A 22,759-nucleotide genomic window follows, 5' to 3' on the forward strand; every position below is an offset into this window, starting at 1 on the left:
ATGTCTTCATAAACTTCAGACCACAGATGACAGACTGAGTTCGTTTGCTTGAACAGGCATGCTTATGTAAGGGACTACTAGATTATTTTCCTGTATAAATTTCAATTCATCGAAAAATTATTATTGTGTCTCACAGCAGTCCAAAAGCCTCCTTCCCTCCTACCATTTATCGAGTTTCGTGCGAAAGAGTCCAGTTAGTGTGTTCACCTTCTTCTTAAGGAAAAGCATCGTGAGAAAGCCCGGATCCCAAATATTCGAATATGAAATCTCCAACCTGCAGTTAGCTTGCGTGGTGATCAATGCTCAAACCTTACCTAAACGCGAAGACGCATGTACTCAGCTGCTCTACATGAGTTCGTATTATTATTACTTTGTGTTACTAATTGTGGAAGCAAGACGCGGTTTTACGCCATGTAGCGTGCTATTTCACTTCCACACCTGCAACCGATAGCATAATAGTTACTTCATTTTAGGATCGGTTTCTAAGTCAAATTTAGTTATAAAGTTAGCTAGTAAATAAGGAAGTTGAATCCCCGTCTCTTGATACCGAAAATCACTTAGTTACGTAATGTGTTATGAACGTTTTATGGAGACGCAATATTAGGTGAGTAGAGAACTTGGATGGAAAGATTGGAAATTGCTAATATCACTCAGATAATAACATTCCTATGGCATTCGTTCCTGATAGTTTAATTCTTACAGGAGTTTCCAGAAATGTAAAGGATCGTTTTCAGGATTCATCTATGATTTGAAGAGCCTGTTTTAATGAATTTATCTTCAGCTGAACTTCTCATTATTTCATCAGTAGTTGCACGAAATGTTTCAATGTAGAATCTATAAAATGTTTGCTTTCATGTATGTGTATTCACAAATTTTGTCACCATTCTAAGTAGACATCAACTGTTCCATTTATTTGTAAAAAAAATATTACGTCAACGGTAAAAAAATAGTGAAGAATTACATTCTAACAGTCATTGTAAGAAAAATAATGAAACCAATCAATCAAAGCACAATGTCAACACGGAAAGTGAGGCTTTTAAGTCAATACATTCTCTATTTGCAGATTGACTTTCTTTCATTACTGATATAGACGTATTATTATTTACTTCTTTCGCAAATATAGAGATGTGACAAAGCCTAATACTTGATGAAAATTTTATAGCTTGCTAGATTTTGCTAATATCGCTTAAGCAGTTTAGGTGTAGCTCAGCAAAGACATATCTATACTAATATTATAAGGAGGAAATATTTGATTGTTTGTTTGACACGAATAGGCTTCGAAACTACTGGTCCGATTTGAAAAAATCTTTCACTGATGAGAAGCTATCAGAGATACATTATCTCCGCTGAACATAGGCTATAATTTATTTCAAAAATATTAGGGTTTAACAAGAAAATTGCGATATTGTAACCCAAGGTGTCATAACTTATATCTTCCAAACACGTGGACGAAGTCGCGGGCAACTGCTAGTTCAATTATATGTAGGTAATCGTATGAACGACGATCCATGTCTGTTTATCTATAATGCAAGGGGGTTCTTCTTTGGTAGATGACCCATCTCATTATATATTAAAGTTTGAGAACTTTGAGGTCATTGCATGTTGCGCCTACATTCCTGTGCACGCTTTTAAAAAGGGCCGGGTCGTCCCATTAAATTATCCCGTGAATGAAAAGAGGTACAATAAATATGGATTGCAGGATGAGAATTAACTTGACTAAACTTATTAAAATAATCATGTACGGTACATAAAATAATTCAGTCCCCACTAGGTCAGACCGTATAACTTGTTAATGTGTGTTTTGACTTTCAAATTAGACTGCAAACGCTGTTGAATAATCTAATCATTTACGTAATATACGTGCGATTTTGAAAATTTTTGGCTTGTTTCGGTTGCTTAGTTTTGGTTTCGTAAAGAAGAATTGCTTTGTATTTTTGCTGTAACTTAAATGTTTTTGTGTATTTAAAATAAACTTAATTGAACAGAGGCGTGTCATGATGTGAATACTGTAGGTACACTTTCGAAAAAAAATCAAATATATTGTCTTGCAATTATTCTTGAAAAAACTTTATACGTAAAGAAATGTTACAAGATACTTACTTTAAATGTAGAAAACGGCACTGCCGAAGACTAGAAAAGACACGAAGAAATCGAGAACGTGATTTTTATTATACTTATTAATCATACAATTCTTTAAATGTTACTCTTTAAGTCTAATCAAAGAAAGTTAACCAATAAACATTAAATCTTCCGAGAGTCATTCATAAAAACGCCGAATATTTAAGGGTTCGTTTTTTTACAGGACATAAAAAGAACGATAAAATAATGTACCGTACAAGAGTTGGAATTGCTTCTATTACAACGGAACTGCCCTGTAAATTATGACTTCACAGACTTTTTAGGGTTGTGCTATCTACAGTGGGATTTTTCTTTTTAAAATTGTAAAAGTAACTAAAATTGATAGATTAAATATCATGTTTTTATGTTACGGCATGAAATGGTTTTTATGTTAGTGACGTCATATTGGGGTGATATCATGTTGCCAGTACCCGTCTTCTTGTTTGACGTTAATATTGTTTATCTCAGACTCCTTGCGAGCTAAAATATTGTGAAAGGGTTGTATTATGTTTCTGACTCTCTCATAGATGTTTGCTTTGTAATATTTATGTCTCCGACACAACAGAGCTTGTATTCAATAACCTATGTCCTTATGTGCAGAAGTTACTATCAAAGTATATTTTAAAAGTTTAACAACACAAATAAAAATAAATTAAAAAAGTAAATATCACGCGTCAAGAACCTCAATATTTTAATTTATAAATTTTAACGTCGAACATTTTTAATATAAACTTCATTCCGTGTGAAGTCCTGCAGTGCCCCGTGACGGAATGCCGGTCATTTTTCATTCCCGTTGAGCGAGTAAGTGAATTCCCGGGACCCTGGAATCCCGGGAATGAGGGTACCACCCTATGGACAAGTACAAACATTTATTGGGTCGTTGTTAACTGCATTGTAATTCTGTTAACGTGTTTCAATGCAGGTAATGATTGTGTTTAATTTGTTTATCTAACTTGATTACTTATTGATCTATCTGCTGGAGAGGGGGGGGGGGGTTAATTCCAAAAAGGAATGACATACTTTTCGCTGCTTTAAAAAAACATTTGCCCCATAGAATCACTGACAAACATTCTAATCGTATCCATAAACCTATACATAAAGATAGGAAAAAAACAAGTTGTTCACATTATAGACAGTCTATCAGCCTGCCCGTGTCATCATAACTTCCGAATGAATTGAGCGATTTCAATGTACTTTGATTTATGCAAAGGATTAACAATGTGTTCGAACGGGTTTGATTAATCGTTTTTTATTAATTTATATTGCTAATAATTCTAACTAATTCGTGAAGATTTACAAGTTAGTTAAAACACCTGACTCTTAGTACTAATGCCACATAAATACTTAATGAACGTCGCGCACTCGGAAATGAAAGCGATTCCTTCTGCCTTTCCAACTACATTCCTGTTAAGTGGTTCTGTCACATGTCGAGGATGCTGATGTAACAAGGAAATTCCTTTAGCTTGATATATTTATAGCTTACTGTCGCCTTCTATCACCTTCATCATGAAAATAGTTATTTTGTGATCTCTCAAACTTGTTGTAAAATATTTTTGATTTAAGACGCATGATTAATAGTGATTTTATTATTGACTTTAGTAGCTCAATCGGTTTACTTAGTACTTATTAACAAAATAACAATAAGTGAAGTATTGATTGACGACCTAATTGCACATAAATATAGTCATCCTAACGTTAGTCGAAAGTTAACGTTTATTTGTTTAGGGAGACAGCATCAGATCCCAGTTTACTTAACATAAAGGAGCATTCATTTCAAAAAATAAATTATTAAATTTGATTCGAGAACTAAGAAGTTATCTATGAATCGAAACCGAATTGAGAAACCTATTGAAATTCGGTTGTATAATGAATATGTCAGCAGTAGATGAATTGGTAATAATAATCAGAAAATTTTAGCAAAAAGAATAGCTAAAAGCATATAAACTATTACTAATTTGAGGTGTTAACACACCAAACGTGCTACTCGTAAGCTACGTATAACATTGCTCAACTAAGTAATTAATATTTTTGAACAAAATAGCAATTTTGTTTCCCAAATTACACATTACAGAAAGTTTTTCTCATTGGAAGAAGTTTTAATGAAGTGGTTTTGTTTATGTTCGTGTTTTATAATTTTATGTTTTTGATCAAAGATTAGCTTTTATCTTTCGTTGTTTTTTTTGTATTTATTGGTGCTCTTGGTATTCAAAAAAGAAGCATGCTTACAGATATGTTGTGTCTAGATAGACGTAGTCTATAGTAGTGTAATGGTGTTTAGTTAATTATCCTAATACTTGTGTCTTTTGAACGAAATGTCTTAAGCGAAATACCAAAAACCTTCACGATCCACTTTTAACTGATAAAAACAGCATGAAATTCAATTCCGAATAAAAAATTAGTGACATTTGACAACAACCTTTTACATAGAAAAGTAAACATGTTTTTCTTAATATCAAAATGCAACATATAAACAGGATTTCCCGCAAAACGTATCTATTCAACAAGATTTTCCACGAACCCATTACTTAATTATACCGAGAAATCTTTCACTCTTCGAACTGATTCCCGATATTAACCAAAGTATTATACAGGATCCTAGTACCACTACTCAAAGCTGCAATCTTGTCTATATAGAAGAGTGACGGCGCTCTACGCCTTGTAGCTCGCTATCTCGCTCTTACCACGGCAGCAGACTTGCTTGGTGGTAGATCCATAAGCATTGATGTGGCTTGTCCTGTATAGGGCAGTATTATATCATGAATTATGGATGGAAGCCGTAATCCCTTACAATACTGATTAAACTCATTGTTCTCTTTTGCACTGATTTTCTATTGAGGTTCCATTTATTGGTACGGCCAATCAGGTATCTTTGGTCCATTGCTACTGAGAAAATGTTTATCCGCGGGTAGATTTTTCTAAAGAAAAGGAATGCCAAATAAAATAAAAGCCAAAAGCTTTTATTTTATTTGGTTTGACTATTATGTGAGTAGATATATAAATTGGTTAATAATTATTAGGTATATTTTCATGATCAATACGATTTAGTTTATTTATTTTCAGTGTTATACGTAGGTAAGTACTGAGAACGAAATCCGTCAATTCTGATAAAAACTAAACAAAAATGAACCGAAGTCTCTATCATCTCTACCTTACCTAAAAATTTTAAATGTTTATTTACATAATATATCACTTGAATCTAAAACGTTTTCGTTCTCGTAGGTGTGAACGTAGCACGTTAGATAAGCACTAGATTAGCATACCTAAAGGTTGGCTTGAACCCTGTAAGTATGTTCACGTACGAATTGAATCGGTTATCTCTCCTTTTCTTATTTTAGAAAATAGATTTTACTGCAGTTTTCACCCCGAGGTCGTTCATGGTAATATTTTGCTGTGATAAGAATTTAGAAATATGCATTCTTATTTTTATTTCGGCTCTACGCTGCATTTGTCCCTTGCCGTGAACTCCCAGAATGACTGTGGTTATCGTGGGAGCAAGACAGAGTTATACACTGCGCTTAGCAGTGTCTCACTTCTAAAACGCTTAGCAAGCAGGTCTTTGTACGAGTGCTGGAATAATACTGCGCTGCTAAGAACGGCCATAGCCGAACATGTTTTCTACGTATTGGACTGAAACTCTGCAGTAAAATTTACTAATACTGTATCTGGGTCGAAGATGTGACTGCTGTTTCGTTTTATTGGAGTATACCAAATAAATGGATTAAAACTCAAAATCTTATAACTGGCCTTCTTTGAAACAAGACGTGAAATATTATGGAGATGAAAAAATAATTTAAAAATCTAATACAAAATAATACATTATAGTAGTGTACATCACAAAATTAATTGAATTGATAAATACAAGACCTTTCATTTTGTAACACAAACGTATTCACACAGAAACAACTTGTCATTTTTATTTATACGTTTCCATGTTCATTGCATCCAAACAACGGATACATACTAACACAAATATGAAAATAGGAAGTAAAGAACAGAATTATACTAACGTAACATTTCGTATACATTCAAACAATAACGGTCTCGAGGGTTTAAATATCCTCTGGGGCTGCCAACAGTCTTTTGTTTTAGCTCTCCACGATTTTAATACGTTCCTGTTTTGTAATCTCCATATATTTTACAAATAAATGCTCTTATGCTCGAATTCTAAAGGCAAAAAGGTTAATACTATGTTTAGTTTTAAACAGAAAATATCGCTTACAGTTGTTTTCAACCGAATTTAATAAAGACGAGGTTCGCGATTACCTCGGAACTTTGGACTGGTTGAACTGATTTTATTGATCCTTTCTTCGTTTAACGAGATAAAGCTATTATTTGGTCCCATAAATAGTACATACCCCGGTACATATCTTAGCAGTTAACTAGCAACTGCTAGCATACTTTACTTAATGATCAATTATAACAAGATAATAGTCTGATGCAGAAACACACGAGTAGGTACCTACTTATGTGATTATCTACAGTTTATACTCAAGCTTACTAAAACCACTCTAACGTAGATATAAACAACACACGGTTTAACTACAGATTAAATCAAAACGCAACAGATCTTCTACGTTTTCGTACTAAGAGCTCTTAGAATAAGTCTGTGGTCATTGTGTAAGCAAGACACCTATACCAAATGTAGAGCACCATTTCGCTTCTTTATCAACAATAGATCGACCAGTAGTGGTTTACTAAGATGTTATTATACAAGCTTAAATGTTTCCAACATCATTTTAAATACGTTTAGACGTTTATTACTAGAGTTCTCAAATGATTTAGCCTTTGTGTGTTCATTAAATGTTTCAGTTGAATGAAGAGTTCCTTGGGAAAAGTGGTATAGACTTGCTCCTATGAAGATAGCATTTTTTATAATGTGGAATTCTTGTACGTACACAAATCCCAACAAACTGGTTAAGTGCGAGTCAGATTTCCGTACAAACAGGCCAAGGTTAAACAAATCAATTTGTGTTTACCCACCCAAGTAATTACGGTTCATGGGTTATAATCTAGTGACGGACGGATAGACAATAGAGCCTCAATCATAGGGCTCTGTTTTCACCTCTTGGGTATCAAGCCCTGAAAAAGCTAGGTATATTTTTTTTACAATTTACAATTATCATGTGCTAAATACTCAAAAGCAGCAGTCATGGTACGAAATACATAATCAATCCCCAATCATTAATTTAATTCCCCACATTTATGATTTCGACGAAGTTCACAACACCGGTATTTAAGGAGACCTCTTTAATTATTCGGCCTAATTTCTTAAACGGGGTAATGGACGTGAATGATAAGCCAATTAAATAATTACTGTCAATCAACGCAGTTAAGTTCAAGTGCGAAGTATTTATGTGTTATGAACGATAACTGGCAATTATGAAAGGTCAAGGTTGTTACTTCGAAATTTATAAAAGATTTTATTAAACTATAAAGGAATTTTTCCTTCAATCTAAGATAGATGTTTTCTACAAAAATTAAAGGAAAAAGCAATAGACCGGACAGAGTGGAAAAATCTAAGGGACGCCTTTTCCCTGCAGTGGGACTGTAATGGCTAAATAAAAGAAATCGAATATAGACTAAAGGAGGTTAAGTAGATATTTTTGAAAAATTTAATCTCAAGTCGTGGGTCAAAATGCAAAAACTATTTGTTATCGCAGCAACAGAATTGCATGATCTATGAATACTCAATTTTTCAGCTATCTCGGTTCATAAGCTACAGCCTCGAGACAGATGGTCGAACAGACACCTACTTGGTACTTTGGGAACGGAAGCCTAAATACACATCAATACAAAGAAAACTCTTAAAAATATTCCTAAAAACAGCTCCTAACAGTATCTCTTTAACTGTCAGATTATAATTTTTGATAAGATTACTTGCTCTAAATAGCTCACCGCAAGTTTGGAGTCGTTCATCCGAATTATTTGCTCTGATAACTTTAAATTGAGATTTTAAGTATCAGTAATCTTCTTAATTAGTTGATTTACGTTAAATTGGATGATTTAACTTTGGTCTACAATTTATGTTGGAAACTGGAAGGTACTGGTAATGGATATTTCATGTTATTACGTACTTATTCTTGTAGCTAAGCGACTTTGCTTCAATCGTTTGTGTGGATAGCATAATTTGTCCAATAGTTTGGAGTTTTATTATAAAGCTGAAAAGTTTGCTAAAACGCGCTAATCTTAGAAACTACGGCCTAATTTGAAAAAATATTTCAGTATTTGAGGAGCTCGTGGCTAAGCTATAACTGCATACGTGAATCGATCACAGGTTAAGCTGCGATTGACGCGGTTGGTCCATAGATGGGTGAACATCTTTGTCATAACGAGTTTCTCCGTATTTCGGAAGGCACGTTAAATTGTGGGTCCTGACTGTTATTCCTACATCTTTGACAGTCGTTACAGGTAGTCAGAAGCTTGAAAAGTCTGACAACCAATCTAACCAAGGGGTATCGTGTTGCACTGGTAAATGGGTTAAGGAGGTCAGATAGGCAGTCGCTCCTTGTAAAACACTGTTACTTACTGTATCCAGTTAGACTGAAACCCGACTCCAACCTAGTTGGAAGATGGGTAGTCCGATGATTTTAGTATTTGATAGTCTATTTATTAATAACGCTTATTCTAGGGGTATATATCATCACGTTACAGAGAGCAGATCAGTAATAAACCCAACTTATATTACCAAGCATAAGAAGTCGCGCGCAACAGCTAGTTAAGGTATAAAGATAAGGAAAAAAGGCCTGTAATCCAAGAAACTTTCCAAATTGCTTTATCAGCAAGAAGTTTCACAAATCACTGGTCCAATAAACCGCTACAAGTTGGATACCACGTCTAGAAACAGATGAGCCCAATTTGTCTGCAACACGCCGAAATAGGGGCAATAAGGAAACCGAGAGGAACCAATAGACTTTTACATTAACGATCATTATTCTTGCTGACTCGTACACTTTTTTCAAAAAATTCGTTGGAACTAAACTGGGTTTATTCTGCGGAACCAATTGTGGTAATGATTATGTCGTAGGCTGACGTTTGATATAGGTTGGAAGTCTTTTTTTGGGTTTTGTTACCAAAGGGTCAAAATGAAATCGTATTACTGAGACTCCGCTGTCCGTCCGTATGGCTGTCTGCCTATCTGTCTGTCTATCCATCCAAGAGATGTGCAGATGATCTCATGAACCGTGATAGCTAGACAGTTTTCACAGATTTGAGTCTTTAAAAATATTAAAAATAAAAATCTAGGTTAAGTGACGGTAGTTACGGTCATAGATTTGCTGGTAAAGTTGATTGGTTGGTCTCTAAAGACAAAACAAAGCATACATTGGTCACCATCTAACTAAATTATGACCACTGCTAAACTTCGATTACTTGAATTATTTGCTTTTATAGCAGCATCAGAAATACAATACCCTAATGTAGGTATATTACGATTCATATCTGTTATGAAAGGTTATATTAAGATTCATGAGATACATCCTGTTGACATTCGTACTGACAGCAAAGTCTTAGCACCTAACAGGGTTTCGTTTTACCCTTTAGATACGAAACTATTAAATTATTTTATTTATTGACATGTAAAACATACAAGTTACTTTAATACAAAAATATGAGACACAAAACACGTGCGCGCTTATCTCCTACATCGCCTTCCTGATCAAACATTTAAAAACATAATCTCTGTTTATCATGGCACTTCTGGAGCTGTCAAATAAGATTAACATATTGGAGATTCAGCTGCCTTCGTGCTAAAAATATAGGGACCTTTGAACTTAGCGAAGTAAGGTGTGACATTTACACAGGTATTGTTTGCAATACGTACTCAAAATCGCTACGGAGAGCTATAATTTTCCGTCATTGAAACACGAAACGATTTTTTAAGGTAATACTGGTGTACTTTAGGTTAGTAATAAGGTAGTACTTTAGGTTTCTCTAAGCTAAGTTTGTGCCAGTATGAAACATTTCATATGAGAAAATATTGGCACTTCCGTTCTGAAGTTCTGAGTGATATTGGAATGCATACAAGAAAGGTACTGACGAATTGAGGTCTCTCTTTTTTTGAAGTCGGTTGATAAGCTTAACTGTGTTAAGGTTAGTTTCCAGTCTCACTGGATTCAGCCGAATATCATATCTAACGTAGAGAGGCTGCATTATCTTATTATATAAATTTAACTTTTTTTTTGACAGAAGCTGTACTCCTCATATTTTACATAGTCAATGTTTTGATTTATAAACATAATTTTAATAAAAATAATTCTAGGGTTCCTGTTGAAAGCATTTGCCAGTTTGCCAAAGTGCCAGGGATTACGAAGGATGAACGTATCAATTCCACCGGGATTACAAACGTGAAAATGAATATAAATGCAAATCGCTTTATTGATAGGCTTTGGAGGTGGATTTGCGTGAACTGTTGATAATTCCCGCCGATAGGTCGCATACAGATTTATATTAATTTTAAAAATTGTTGTCAAACGTAACGTAACAAAACGTATAATACTGACATTTTCTATGAAATAGTGATTTGATTGGTCCGACAATAAAGAACTTTAATAATTTAAACAAAAAATAATAATTTAAATTGAACTATTTAGCGACCAGCTAGAGTAAGCCAGCTAGTTATACGACCTTAAACAGTCAGTATAATTGCAATACGCATACTGACAAACAATAAGACTTTTTTAATAAACGGCTCCCGCACTGAGGAATTTAATCCTTGTGTCGGGGGTTTCACAAACATACAATTCACATGCACAAATACACCCAGACTCAGCATTCGAGGATCACACAAACGCTTGTCCAACGCGTGGATCAAACCCGCAACACGTCGCGCATAGTGGGTTTGGCGTGATGAAATCAACCACTTGGCTATCTGTGCAGTCAAAGACTTACTACTTCTATCGTTTCTTATTTACTATAATCCTTCAAACTAAGATTATAAAGATGCAAAATGAAAACAATTGATGTGCGGCGCTTATTAGGCCGTCAAGCAAACGCATTATTTACATCGCGTGTAACATATTTCAATTATCAATATGATCTCATATACCAGAAAAAAATCTAATCAAAACTTTATAGATAAAATTATATCTATTAAAAAAAACGTAATGTGTAACGTCGCATGCAAAAGTGATATCTATAAATCAAACATTGGAGAGAAACGTTGGACAACGCGATGATAATTAGGAAAGTGACAGGGCAATTACAACGTCTGCCCACTGCGGGCGTCGCCAGCGCTGCGTATGCGCATAGCAAGTATGGCGGCGTGTATCATAGGAGGCAGCGAGAGCGAGAGCGGGTTAGACTCGAGTCGACAAGTTAGATAAGTTCGATTTTTCTTTGTGCGTTTACGCTGATCGAATCGTTCCAATGTATTGTATTGGCAAGGTGCGTGTCGATAATGAATGTATTTTCATAAATATTCTACTTTAATGTGATTTAAAAAAGTGTAAGCCTTCTGTGTGGATAATAACGAGGCCTCTTTTGCGTAGAACTCTATTTTGTTGTCATTACATAAGTAAATGTATAATTATTATAATAAACTCAAGGTTCTGCATATGAAATTCGAAATGATGACCTCTGGAAATTCCTTTGTACAATAAATTACTCCTATTAAAATAATGTATTTAATGTTTATTGTGATAATTCGTATTAACCTGCAAAAGCAAGGCGATGGTCTAAAAGACTAGAATTAAGCATTGATTTTCTGTCAAAAAATTCTGGATACGATTGTCGTAGTTTGTTAATTCGTTTTTAAAAAGGTTGAGAGCCCCTGTAAAACATAATATTGAAATACATTAACGGTTTCAAAGGGAATTTAACGTTTGTTGTACAAGATATTATATGAATACACCGCAAAGTAGGCTCCGGGGGTCGAATACCGACCACCTGTGGCTGGTAAATAATTTATTTCGTTATTTACCGCCCTTGTCATTATTTTATGGGGTTTCGCCAAGTATTCCTGGAACGGTAGATGGATAATACTTAATTCCCGTGAATTATTTTATGCTATCATCTTAGCTTTAGCTTTTTCCCAAATAGGTTGGGGTTGCCTTACAGTCTAATTAGATTTAGCTATGTACCAGTGTTTTACAAAGAGCGACTGCCTATATGACCTCCTTGATGGTCGCCCAATATCAAGCTTAGCTTGACCTGTAATTGTATGTCAGTAGAACAGTTTTAGAATTATTAACATTCTGAATGTATGTTTATAATAATAATAATCATTTATTTCTTAGCACATGGTATTACATACAGATGACTCAATTTTATATAGTTTCACATAGGTATTATACTACCTTATCAGGTGTAGAAATATTATAATTTTAAAATGAATTTACTACTTTAGAATTTTTATATTAACATACTAAGTCCCAAAGTTATAGCTATATTTTAGTTGTAGTTTATAAAGTCACTTCACTTTAGTTATTTTTCTTATCGCGCGTGATACTCCATTCAACCAAAGCGCAGGCTTTGATTGCTTCACCGAACTTATTGCAAAACTTTTTAAATGTAATGTAATTTAAAGTTATCTATTAAAAACAAACAAATTAATATTTTAATTTTAAAAGTCAATTATATTCATTCATAAAAGCGGTAAAAATATCAGAAAAATAAAAAGTGTGTAAATACTTAGTAACGCATTATTAAAGTTAATTTATTCCAATGATTAACTTTATTGTTAGAATTCATTAATTAAAAACAAAATAACGTGCCTACGAAATGCATGGGTCAGTTAATTCATTGCGTAAATAAATAATTATAATTAGTGATACTTTAATTATTACAATCTAATGTCAAACTTTCATTAGGCATGATAACAGCCGATGTATGTCCCACTGTTGGGAAAATGACGAGCATTAGTTCCGTAATTCCCAACAGATTGTTTACTTACGGTTTAATTATAAAAAATATTTAAGTGAAAGTCCGAAAATTCTTTTAAATTAAACCAGAAATTTGTCAAAAATACCTAAATTTTCAACCTTTTTTACCACAACGTATAGGCAAAACAATGAATTTCTATTCGTTAGTTAAGTCATTAACGTTCACCGCTAATCGCTTGTTATAAACACCACAAATATTGTACCTCTCTTTCTAACGATTAATCTGCTTGAAAGTTTAACAAAGTATTTTGTACAGTTGCGTGCGCAATTGTTAAAAATTCATTCAGCATTAATTTTGACGAAATACAAGGTTTTTGCGGTGTTTTTTTTATAGAGAGTTCTTTCAGTTTGCTTCTTATGAAAAATTAATTGTTTTCGTTTTTGTAGTGAATAAAATCTGAATAACTAATCAAACTAGTGAAAACAAAAAAAAAATGTGTAAATATTATTTCCGTTTTTATGTAAATTTATAGTGTAGAATATTTTTTGTTCACAAAAATATGAAACTGACTTCCAATTGACGACCTCCGTGGTCGAGTGGCGTACGCACCGGTTTCAAGGTGTCGCTAGCTCTGAGGTCCCGGGTTTGATCCCCGGTCGGGTCAATGTAAAAATTCTTATTTCTACATTGTCTCGGGTCTGGGTGTTTGTGGTACCTTCGTTGGATCTGATTTCCATAACACAAGTGCTTTAGCAACTTACTTTGGGTTCAGAACAATGTATGTGATGTTGTCCGCATTTATTCATTTAATTAAGCCTACTTATCCAAATTTGTTTTTTTTATGGGACCAACAAATAAAAAAATCCTCCATTTTCAAGACCCTTGCAAAAAAACATTATCCTCTTTTGAATATATCTCATAGCAACAAATAGTTATTTGTATTTATAATGAAGTACATGATACGCTAAGCAAGAGTGGCGGAGACTAAACTCGAATGGTCCCGTGACTTTCAAATGTAAAACGCTATTCAAATCTTTCGTCACGCAACAGTTGGTTCCGTAGCGAAGGGCTCGAGTTTCCATTGTGTGATGTAAGCCGAATAATTAATAGGTGCTTCAGAACCTCATCCTTCCGTAAGCCTCACAGACAGCTAGAACAGACAACCTTACATTAGGCAACACTTTGATACCGACAGCACCTTTATTACAATGTGATAAGGTTTATTGTCCTTTTTTATCGTGTTATATTGATTTACCTATTGAATGTAATACTAATTTACCTGTAAGAACGAATTTTCAATTTTACTTACTTAAAATTATACTAAACTATTAAACACTATAGCTAGATGTCCCATAACAAGGCAAAAACCTGTATTTTTAACGCTATGTTAAAGGCCTTTCAATCAATCAACAATCCATCATCAATCGGTATTTATTAATGATAACAATTAAGTTTTTTAACACTTTCGCGCATAATTGTACGCGCTAAGTGGAGCGTGCGGACAATCAGGTTGTGTCCGCTCGCGTATAATGAAACTATTTACTTAAAACCACTGTACACCACGCCCATGGCGTTACCGCATGATAAAATTAATTAACTCATCAAAAATGTGCAAACAATTTAAGGGTCTGGACAACTATTCTCCAACAAGAAGTTCAAGTTATTAGTGAGAGTTAGGTCTCAGTAAAATAACTGAATTTGCAAAGAAAATGTGTTAGTACGGTTTACTCACGAGTATTTAACGGGATCGCCTAATTATCCGTAATTATAAGTGATGCGGCGCTTAAGGATTAGTTCATTTTAAATTGTTTATCATGGTTCCATTTATATATCTTTTGGGTGCAGAACCATAACAAAAATTAAGTGTAATATTCCAGAAGTAAAACTTCACTAATAGCGTCGGGAAATTCACAACAAGGAAGTGAGCCATAACGCTGAAAAGTTTCGCTTTCAGCTCGTTCTAGTGTAAAAAGGGTTCCGTTCATTGAATGCCCTTTTATTCCATTAAAACATTCTATAGAGTGGCAACATTAAGGTCTTTATGACTCACTCCTACGAGTGAAGCACATACTAAAGAACTTTACAATATTGTTAAGGATTCACGTTTACTTTTATGTGTCACATATATTTTGTAAAAACGCGTCTCGCAAAGATTTATTCTAAACCTTATTCTCATACTACTAAGGACTTGTTTTACTCTTAATTATGCTTAAAGATATACAAATAAGTTTTAGATACAACAAATATCTGTTTTAGAAATTCGGTGGAAGTTATACATTCAACTTTTAATCTGAAAATTGATTCACTTCTTTACATTTCATAACTTAAAAAAACACGTATCTTAAAATCCGTTCGCCTATTTACGGTGTTTAATCATTGTCTGTTTCCCTCATCTTAGCCAGACCTAAGTGTTTGTATCTGTCTTAAACAAAAGCCACAATGAGAACAATGCTTGATGAGATCCTCTCGTGTTTGAACAGGAAGCAATGGAACTTAGACAGGATATGAAGTGTTCTTTTAAGTATTGCCTCGATTCTTATGGAAGCAGCTCTGTCTTGGAGACTTACTTGAATTTATATTACAACTAGCTGACCCAGCAAACGTTGTTTTGCCGATTTTTTTTTTCTAGTTGTATGTATTTTTAATGCCACATTATGAAAAAATAAAAACAAAAAATTTCGTCCAAAAAATAAAAATAAAAATTTTATTGTGAGCAACCCTTATCACTTATGGGTATAAAAAATAGATGTTGTTCTATTCTCAGAACTACCCAATATGTATACAAAATTTGGTAAAAATCGGTTCAGCCGTTTCGGAGGAGTACGGTAACTAACATCGTGACACGGGAATTTTATATATTAGATTTGCCTTTTTCTGCAAATTATCTGGAGGTGGATGTCTCCTTTTCAGGGTGTCGGTCTTGTAATTTTCATTGCAGTTGTTTAGCTCTTAATTTATTAAGTGTGGTTATTTTTTCCATTGCAAATAACTTTCAGAATGTTTCGTGATTAAATGATACTACCTACTTAAGCGTATTTGCGAGATTGAGCCACTAGTTTCGCATCTAACCGCCGTCTCAATCCTGATAAATACGCGAGAATTTTCAGCTTTCTTTGGTTCATTTTTAAGATATACTGAGATACTGAGATAGACTAAGATATACTGAGATATACTGAGTTGCCATGTTAGAAAATATTCCTTTTCACAAAATAGCTGCTTGGTCAAACATTGCCCATCTCAAAATTTTACTCTTAATACACTTACCATATGTCATATTCCCAGACATGATGCCCCAAAAACATCTTCACACTATAAACGTCTAAACCATCATCTTGTAGCAAAGGCAAACAACTTTAATATTCATTTATCGACGTCTCCTCTAGTGTTCACCGCCACTTCGGGTGCTTGAGCTAAGACAAAGCCGGCAATAAGCCGGAGGGTGCTCCATGCAAGACGCAAGCCGGTTCAATAGGATGGAGTGAGTGCTCGTGTGTGTACGGGCCTTTACCAGGGCATGGTAAAAAGGTGACAATTTTCGGCCTGATGTTTGGGAGTTAATAGTTTCAGAGTTTAATTTAGCCGGTAGAAATTTCACATACGCGGTTCTATGTACGGATTAGTAGATTCGATCATCAATGTGACTTTTTCAAAGTACTTTCTTAATTATTATAAGATACCCTTGGTAAACGGTATAGGATGAGATTTTGAGGAAACCTGAATAGCAACTTTATGCTATCTGATATCGCTAACCGGCAGTGGCCTAACATGGTGATCAATGCTTTTAACCTTCCCTACGAGTATAAGGGAACAGGCATGTGCCCAGCAAGTAGTCGCATTAAGGCTTGTATAATTAAATATTTTAAATATTAAAATTAATAATTATTATAATGTAATTATACAAGCCTTAATGCGACTACTTGCTGGGCACATGCCTGTTCCCTTATAGGTTCCTGTCCATGCCTGTTCCTTTATCTTCAATATTTTGATATTTATTAATTTCGTAATTTACATACGAAACTCTACAAGTTTTAATTGAGTTGTATTTGTTCTTTCAAGAGTAAGGAAACAATGCATATATTAATGTCGAATCTTTTTCAAGTTGAGTTTCTCTGTCTTTTCTGACTCTGCGCAGAAAATAGATGTAATCAAGGTTGCAATCCGTGATTATACAAAGTTGAGTCGTACATCAAAGACAGCGCGGCTGCGCGATTGAGGTCTTAATTAGTCATCTCTGTTTTGAGATAGGTTAGAATAGAAAAGACAGTTTTGAGAAAGGAAAGGCCTATATACTCAAAACACTCCTTTTAGATCTATTAATTTTAAATTGTCATTACAGTTCTCTTGTAGACTTATTTTTCCCTCTTTTTTATATTCTTGTTTGTTTGGATTTTTGTAACTCAATTTTGAGGCACTCCCCGATAAGTTAGCAGGCTGTAATTTTCAGGGTAGCTTCAAACCCGATGACAATACAATTTAAACCTTTAAAAACTGTCAAAATTTGTTAAAAATTGACATATACAAACGTTTATTTTTTTTACATCTATTAATTTTTATTTTAAGGATGCTTAAAGTTTTGGTGATTTAAAAGTTGTTTTTTTTTATGGAAAAAAATAATCGTTTGACTTTCTCCATAAAGTCACTTATATGTCCTTGAACCGACGGACAAGGTATTTCCATACATGTTCTGTATCGTATTCGCATACTAGATAATTACCTTTAATTTGTTACAGAGGTGACGGTGACGTACCGGCGCGGTCTGCCGGTGATCACGGTGCCGCTGCCGTCGCGCCGGGAGCGATGCCGCTTTACACTCCGTCCGGTCTCGCAGACCGTTGGCGATCTGCTCGAACAGGTAAGATTATGGGAAATCGAAAAAAAATGTTTTATCATACTGGTGGGTGAAGGCTAGGATGTTCAAAATATACTTACCCCCATATTTGCATTTTAAAATTATCAGGACTTTCTAAGAGAATGCTGTCCCTGAGTTTCTTCTGAGGGTAGTTAGACAGGAAATGACGACTCCAGCGTTGTCAAAAAAAGGAGTAAAAGTGATAGTATATCCTACTTATAGAATAGATTATTTCAATCAAGATCTTAGCAAAGAAATAAGAAAGTTGCAGTATTCGTAGCCTTTTTTAATACATCAGGATATTATATTACTTGATAAAAATCGTTAAGTGCGAAGGATTAATGACCCATTTCAGGAAGTTTTGACAAATAAGAGAATAGCTAAAACCTTTTTGATTGATAACCAATTGATACTTCCGACCTTGAAAGTTCTCTGCCCCCTACTACGAGCTCTCAACTAAGCGTCCTTCCTGTAATTGAAGCGAGATGTCGAACCGCGTAGTACAGTCTTCCATCTCCCTCTGACAAATGCAACAGTCTTATTGTGATACGTCATGGTATAGGTTTCAGTAATAAATTGAGCAGAAGCTCTGAAGGCATCGGGTTTCGGATATCGACGATAATTACGTTTATTACTCAAGTTCGGCCATCTTGTTGATTAATGACGGAAGTTGCTGAGCGAGGGTAGAGATAAATAATCTGAGATTCCGTGTAAGTCGATGTGTGTTAAGTTTTAATCATCGTTATTTACTAGTATTAGTGATTGAACTGGGGAGTTAATTTGATAGTTTATCTAAAGTTTTGAATTCACAGTATGTTTAGATGTTTGCTGTAAGTTACAAAATGAGTATCTTTTTTCAAGTAATCGTACCCGTCCTGCCTTAAAATCTGGTCGGTTGGGTTTCGTTTTCTGTTCTGAATTAATGTTATTCAATCAGCTATTTTTCTAAACTTAAATATATTGTGACGCTCCATTAACAAGAAAATGTCAAAGCATTAAAGTATCAACTTATGAGTACCTTAAAATAAAACGAAAATTTAATGAAAATAATTTGTAGAAAAAATTGACAAAATTTTAAATTTGTAAAAAGAGTCCTATCCGTAAATACTCTATTTCGGATGGATTGATGGATATAGCCTGGACGCACTTAATTAAAGCTTACATATATTCCTACAGGTGAAGGCTGAAGATCGCGGCGTGGAGCGCGCGGCGGCCATCGCTGCCGACGAGCGCGTGCGCATCGCCGCCAGCGACACGATCGAGTCGCTGCTGGAGACCGACTTCCGACTCATCATCAACGACACAGAGTACTACGTCAAGACCCCGCCACAGGTCAGTTAAACGATTATAGACCTTATTCTTAACACACATACGTGTTATAATCAAGATGACGGCCTTCACTGGTGCTATGCGATTATGGACTTTATTGCGCTGATGACTAAACATGAGATATATCTACGCCTAACATGAAATCTAAATCAGTATTTATACTGTCTCTACTTAATTTTGATTGACTCAATCTGACAAAAAGGAACAAAGTTTTAAAATAACTCTCCTCATAATCACCCTTTCAAGATAGTCTGAAGACTGTAAAAGCTAAACAAACTTCTCCCTTAAAACAGTAAAGAAGATTGAGTTATTTATTCACCAGCGTCAAACTTGCAACCACAAATAGCGGTGCTTAAATACCAGGAGGGGTAGCACATTAATATTGAAATTTCATTATTTCTTCTGGCATCAAGTCAGTGGCTTCAACGCATTAACTGTGAAACCACAATCCCCAGACCTTTCAGGGCAAACGGCTCTAAACTTTGTTTAACAATAAGTTTCAATTTGCTTTGCGAATTAAAGTCGCGGTGGAATGGTTTACTTACTATTTTAGGGAAGCGGGAAATACAACTTTGTGTACACTTGTACAAGTTTAGGTGTACCTGGTTATACTTAGATGTCTATTTCAAATGAAAATCATAATTTTTCTTAAGTTTGGGATCTAAATTTAATACAGTTTGAGGCTCTCGCAGCTGTGGTAGGAAGGGATATATCTACTGGAAGTATGTATTCTAAACAAAACACTGGCGGCTATTTCTGGCATCGACTAATTTTGCCTTTGCCCATTATTATTCCAATTATACGATTTACCAAATTATATTATGGTAAAGTTTTAAACCCTATATCCAAACCATGTATACAAATTTGCCTCAAACAGCCTCCCAGCCTCGGGTGATTTCCACGAAGTTAAAATTAAACAAGATTATTAGTAAAATGTAGAACAGACAAATGTACATACGCAGTACTTACACCCTCGAGTAAGACCGAAACTTATAATCAAGCCAATATAAGACCAATTTCACGTTTCATTAGGTACTACTATTGTGTAAAGGTAAACTAAACCTACAGCGTCAACACTAGATATAGTTTGCACTTGACAAACGATTTGATTGGCAATTGGCTGAAAGCCAAGGCATGGATGAATGGTCCTTAGACGCCATTATTGAATAGTACTCCGATTAATCCCATAGTTCCAGCTAAATCATGTGTGCTTGTGGTCAGCCCTCGATCGAATTGGGAGTATGACGTGCATTTACATTCTAGAGGAGTTTAGTCGGGGCTAAACTAATTTTCCACATAGCCAATTTGTAGTGAATACCGTTTAGTGTATTTGCTTGAGTGAGCTCATTGTAATCAGTGCTCAATCTTCATCTATATGGAAAGAGGCCTTTTGCAGTTGGTCATTTACAGTTTGATGTTATTATATATTTTACAGACTTACAAGTACTAATTATTATAGTTTTGATTTATACATATGAGTACTGCACAGAATAAATATCGTCACTAACAAGAAAAATCTTATAATTTATTCACCACTCACCGCAAATAGGTACTTATTTCTTAAAAATAAAAAGATTTTTTGGTATTCTTTAGGGATAAAGATAATTATTGTGGTTTGTGGCAAATCCAAACCGCCTTCGGAACTCTCCGGCACGTTTTCTCTCTTTTAAGAGTCATCGCAAAACGTTATGAAGTAAATGGCCGATATACGTAATCTTTTCGTCTAAATTTGGAATCTTCATCAAAGAGTAAGAACTTTATTACTCTGGCAAAAGGAATCATGTTCTCTTCCAAAACAAGGTGTTTTTTTTAGTATTTAAAAAAAACATTTTTAATGTAGCATATTTTGTCTCACTGCTGGTTAAAGGCCTCTCCCTCCTTCTGGGATCAGCTATCCTGGACAACTTGGAACCAGCCCATGCGGTAATGTCAACGTCGTCCATCTGCTGGCTCCTATTGTGTGTTGACCTTCGATGCTCACTGTCCATGATCGACAGATGTCACCCAACCAATTTCATTTTAACCTTGCAGCCTTTTTACCGACATCCTTCATCTCGTTTTTTTAACTTGACACCGAGAGTGCTTCGTTTCATAACTCTTTGGCGAAGGTGGAAGTTTCGAAAGTCGATGATCGACCAGGTCTGGCACCATAGGTTTGGGTAAAACAAAATCGTGATTGAAAATTGTGACGAACGCTTAAATGTTATTAATTCAAACATTTTCCTTCGTTGAAAACTTTCCTTAATACATTTGCTTAATGACTATTTCTTATATAGGTATGAGAGTGCCGACTAGTTGACCGTAATTACTTATCTGATGGACTTAGAGACCGAGATATTCAAATTGACCGACTTTCTAGCATTGCTATGACTAATAAACCACACACGATATCAACAAACATTCGCTTTGGATCAAGGAAATACGCTGTTATAAAAACAGACTTTTTCTTACGTTTTAAGTTACAAAGGTGTAAGAAAATTCACACTTATCTATATCTATATAGAACACGTTCATGTAAAAAAATAGGTATTTATGAGAATTGAATTAATTTAAAATGAATTTTTTATTCAATATTATGATGCAATTCGTAGTTTTTTTAGAAACATGCTCTGTTGCGATCGCGGTCCGAGCCTTGGAACAATGGTGAGGGGCGCGGGCGGCGGCGTTTTTATCATTTTAAGAGTATTTTCAGATTTCTCTTGTTTAATTTTTTTTCGTACTCGTTATCTTAGTTGATGATAAAAAAATAATAATCGCGCCTAGGGGTATTTTACGTCGGATACATGAACTGGGCTCCTTTTGTAAGACGACTAAAAAATCACCGTGGATAAAGCTGAAGAGTTTGTTTGTTTGTTTGAAGGCGCAAATCTCATGATCTACAGGTCCAAATTGAAAAATTATTTTTGTGTTGAATATACCATTCATCGAGGAAGGCTTTAGGGTATAAACCATCACGCTGCGACTAGTAGGAGCGAAGATACAAAGGAAAATGTGAAAAAAATAGGGCAGGTATAAATCATAACTTATAAATATCTTCTACCCACGGGAACGAAGTCGCGGGCAGCTAGTAATATTATGAACATAAGACAGTAACATTGTCTATCTGTTTTTTACTTAAGGCTGAACCTCTTAACCGATTTTAGTATGATTTGCTATAGGTATAGATTGAAATCTAAGAGAGTTACCTATACCTGAAAATCGCCGGTAAAATCATAGGTAACAAATATGTAGTTTGTCTCTGTAACCCAAATACCTATACATTATTTATGACGATTTCACATAGGAAACGTTAAGCACAAATAATGAATTTAACGAAGCGTAGCGTAATATATTGTTATTGCTATTCCACAATAAAACCGATGAACCGAATAGATATTAATAATAATTTTCGTGTTTGTATTTCAGTAAATATTACTTTAACGGAAGAATAACTTTTGTATGAACTTTTATTGGAATCACTAAAACTTTTGGGCTAGATAGATGGGAAAAACACATCGATAAGAAAGGTCAAAGTAATTTAACTTGTGAAGTCTCATATTCGAAGAGTTTTTGTTCTGGGACGAAAATTCTGATTAGAACATGTCATGCAGTACTTACAAAAAGTATTCAATATGTTAGGTATATCTTAATTCAAGCGACTCCCCG

At 34.6% G+C, this 22,759-nt stretch overlaps 1 protein-coding gene across 2 annotated transcripts in view; it reads left to right on the forward strand.

The window, feature by feature from the left end:
• Positions 1 to 22,759, forward strand: part of LOC113502318 (calcium uniporter protein, mitochondrial) — a 175,584-nt gene that overhangs the window by 135,244 nt on the left and 17,581 nt on the right. For both annotated transcript variants that reach the window (XM_026883839.1, XM_026883840.1), the window contains 2 exons: positions 17,667 to 17,788; positions 18,962 to 19,117. In XM_026883839.1, the coding sequence (XP_026739640.1) occupies positions 17,667 to 17,788; positions 18,962 to 19,117 (278 nt within the window). The remainder of the gene's footprint in view (positions 1 to 17,666; positions 17,789 to 18,961; positions 19,118 to 22,759) is intronic.

This window comes from Trichoplusia ni, chromosome 17 (assembly GCF_003590095.1).
Source record: "Trichoplusia ni isolate ovarian cell line Hi5 chromosome 17, tn1, whole genome shotgun sequence".
Classification (NCBI taxonomy): Eukaryota; Metazoa; Arthropoda; class Insecta; order Lepidoptera; family Noctuidae; genus Trichoplusia; species Trichoplusia ni.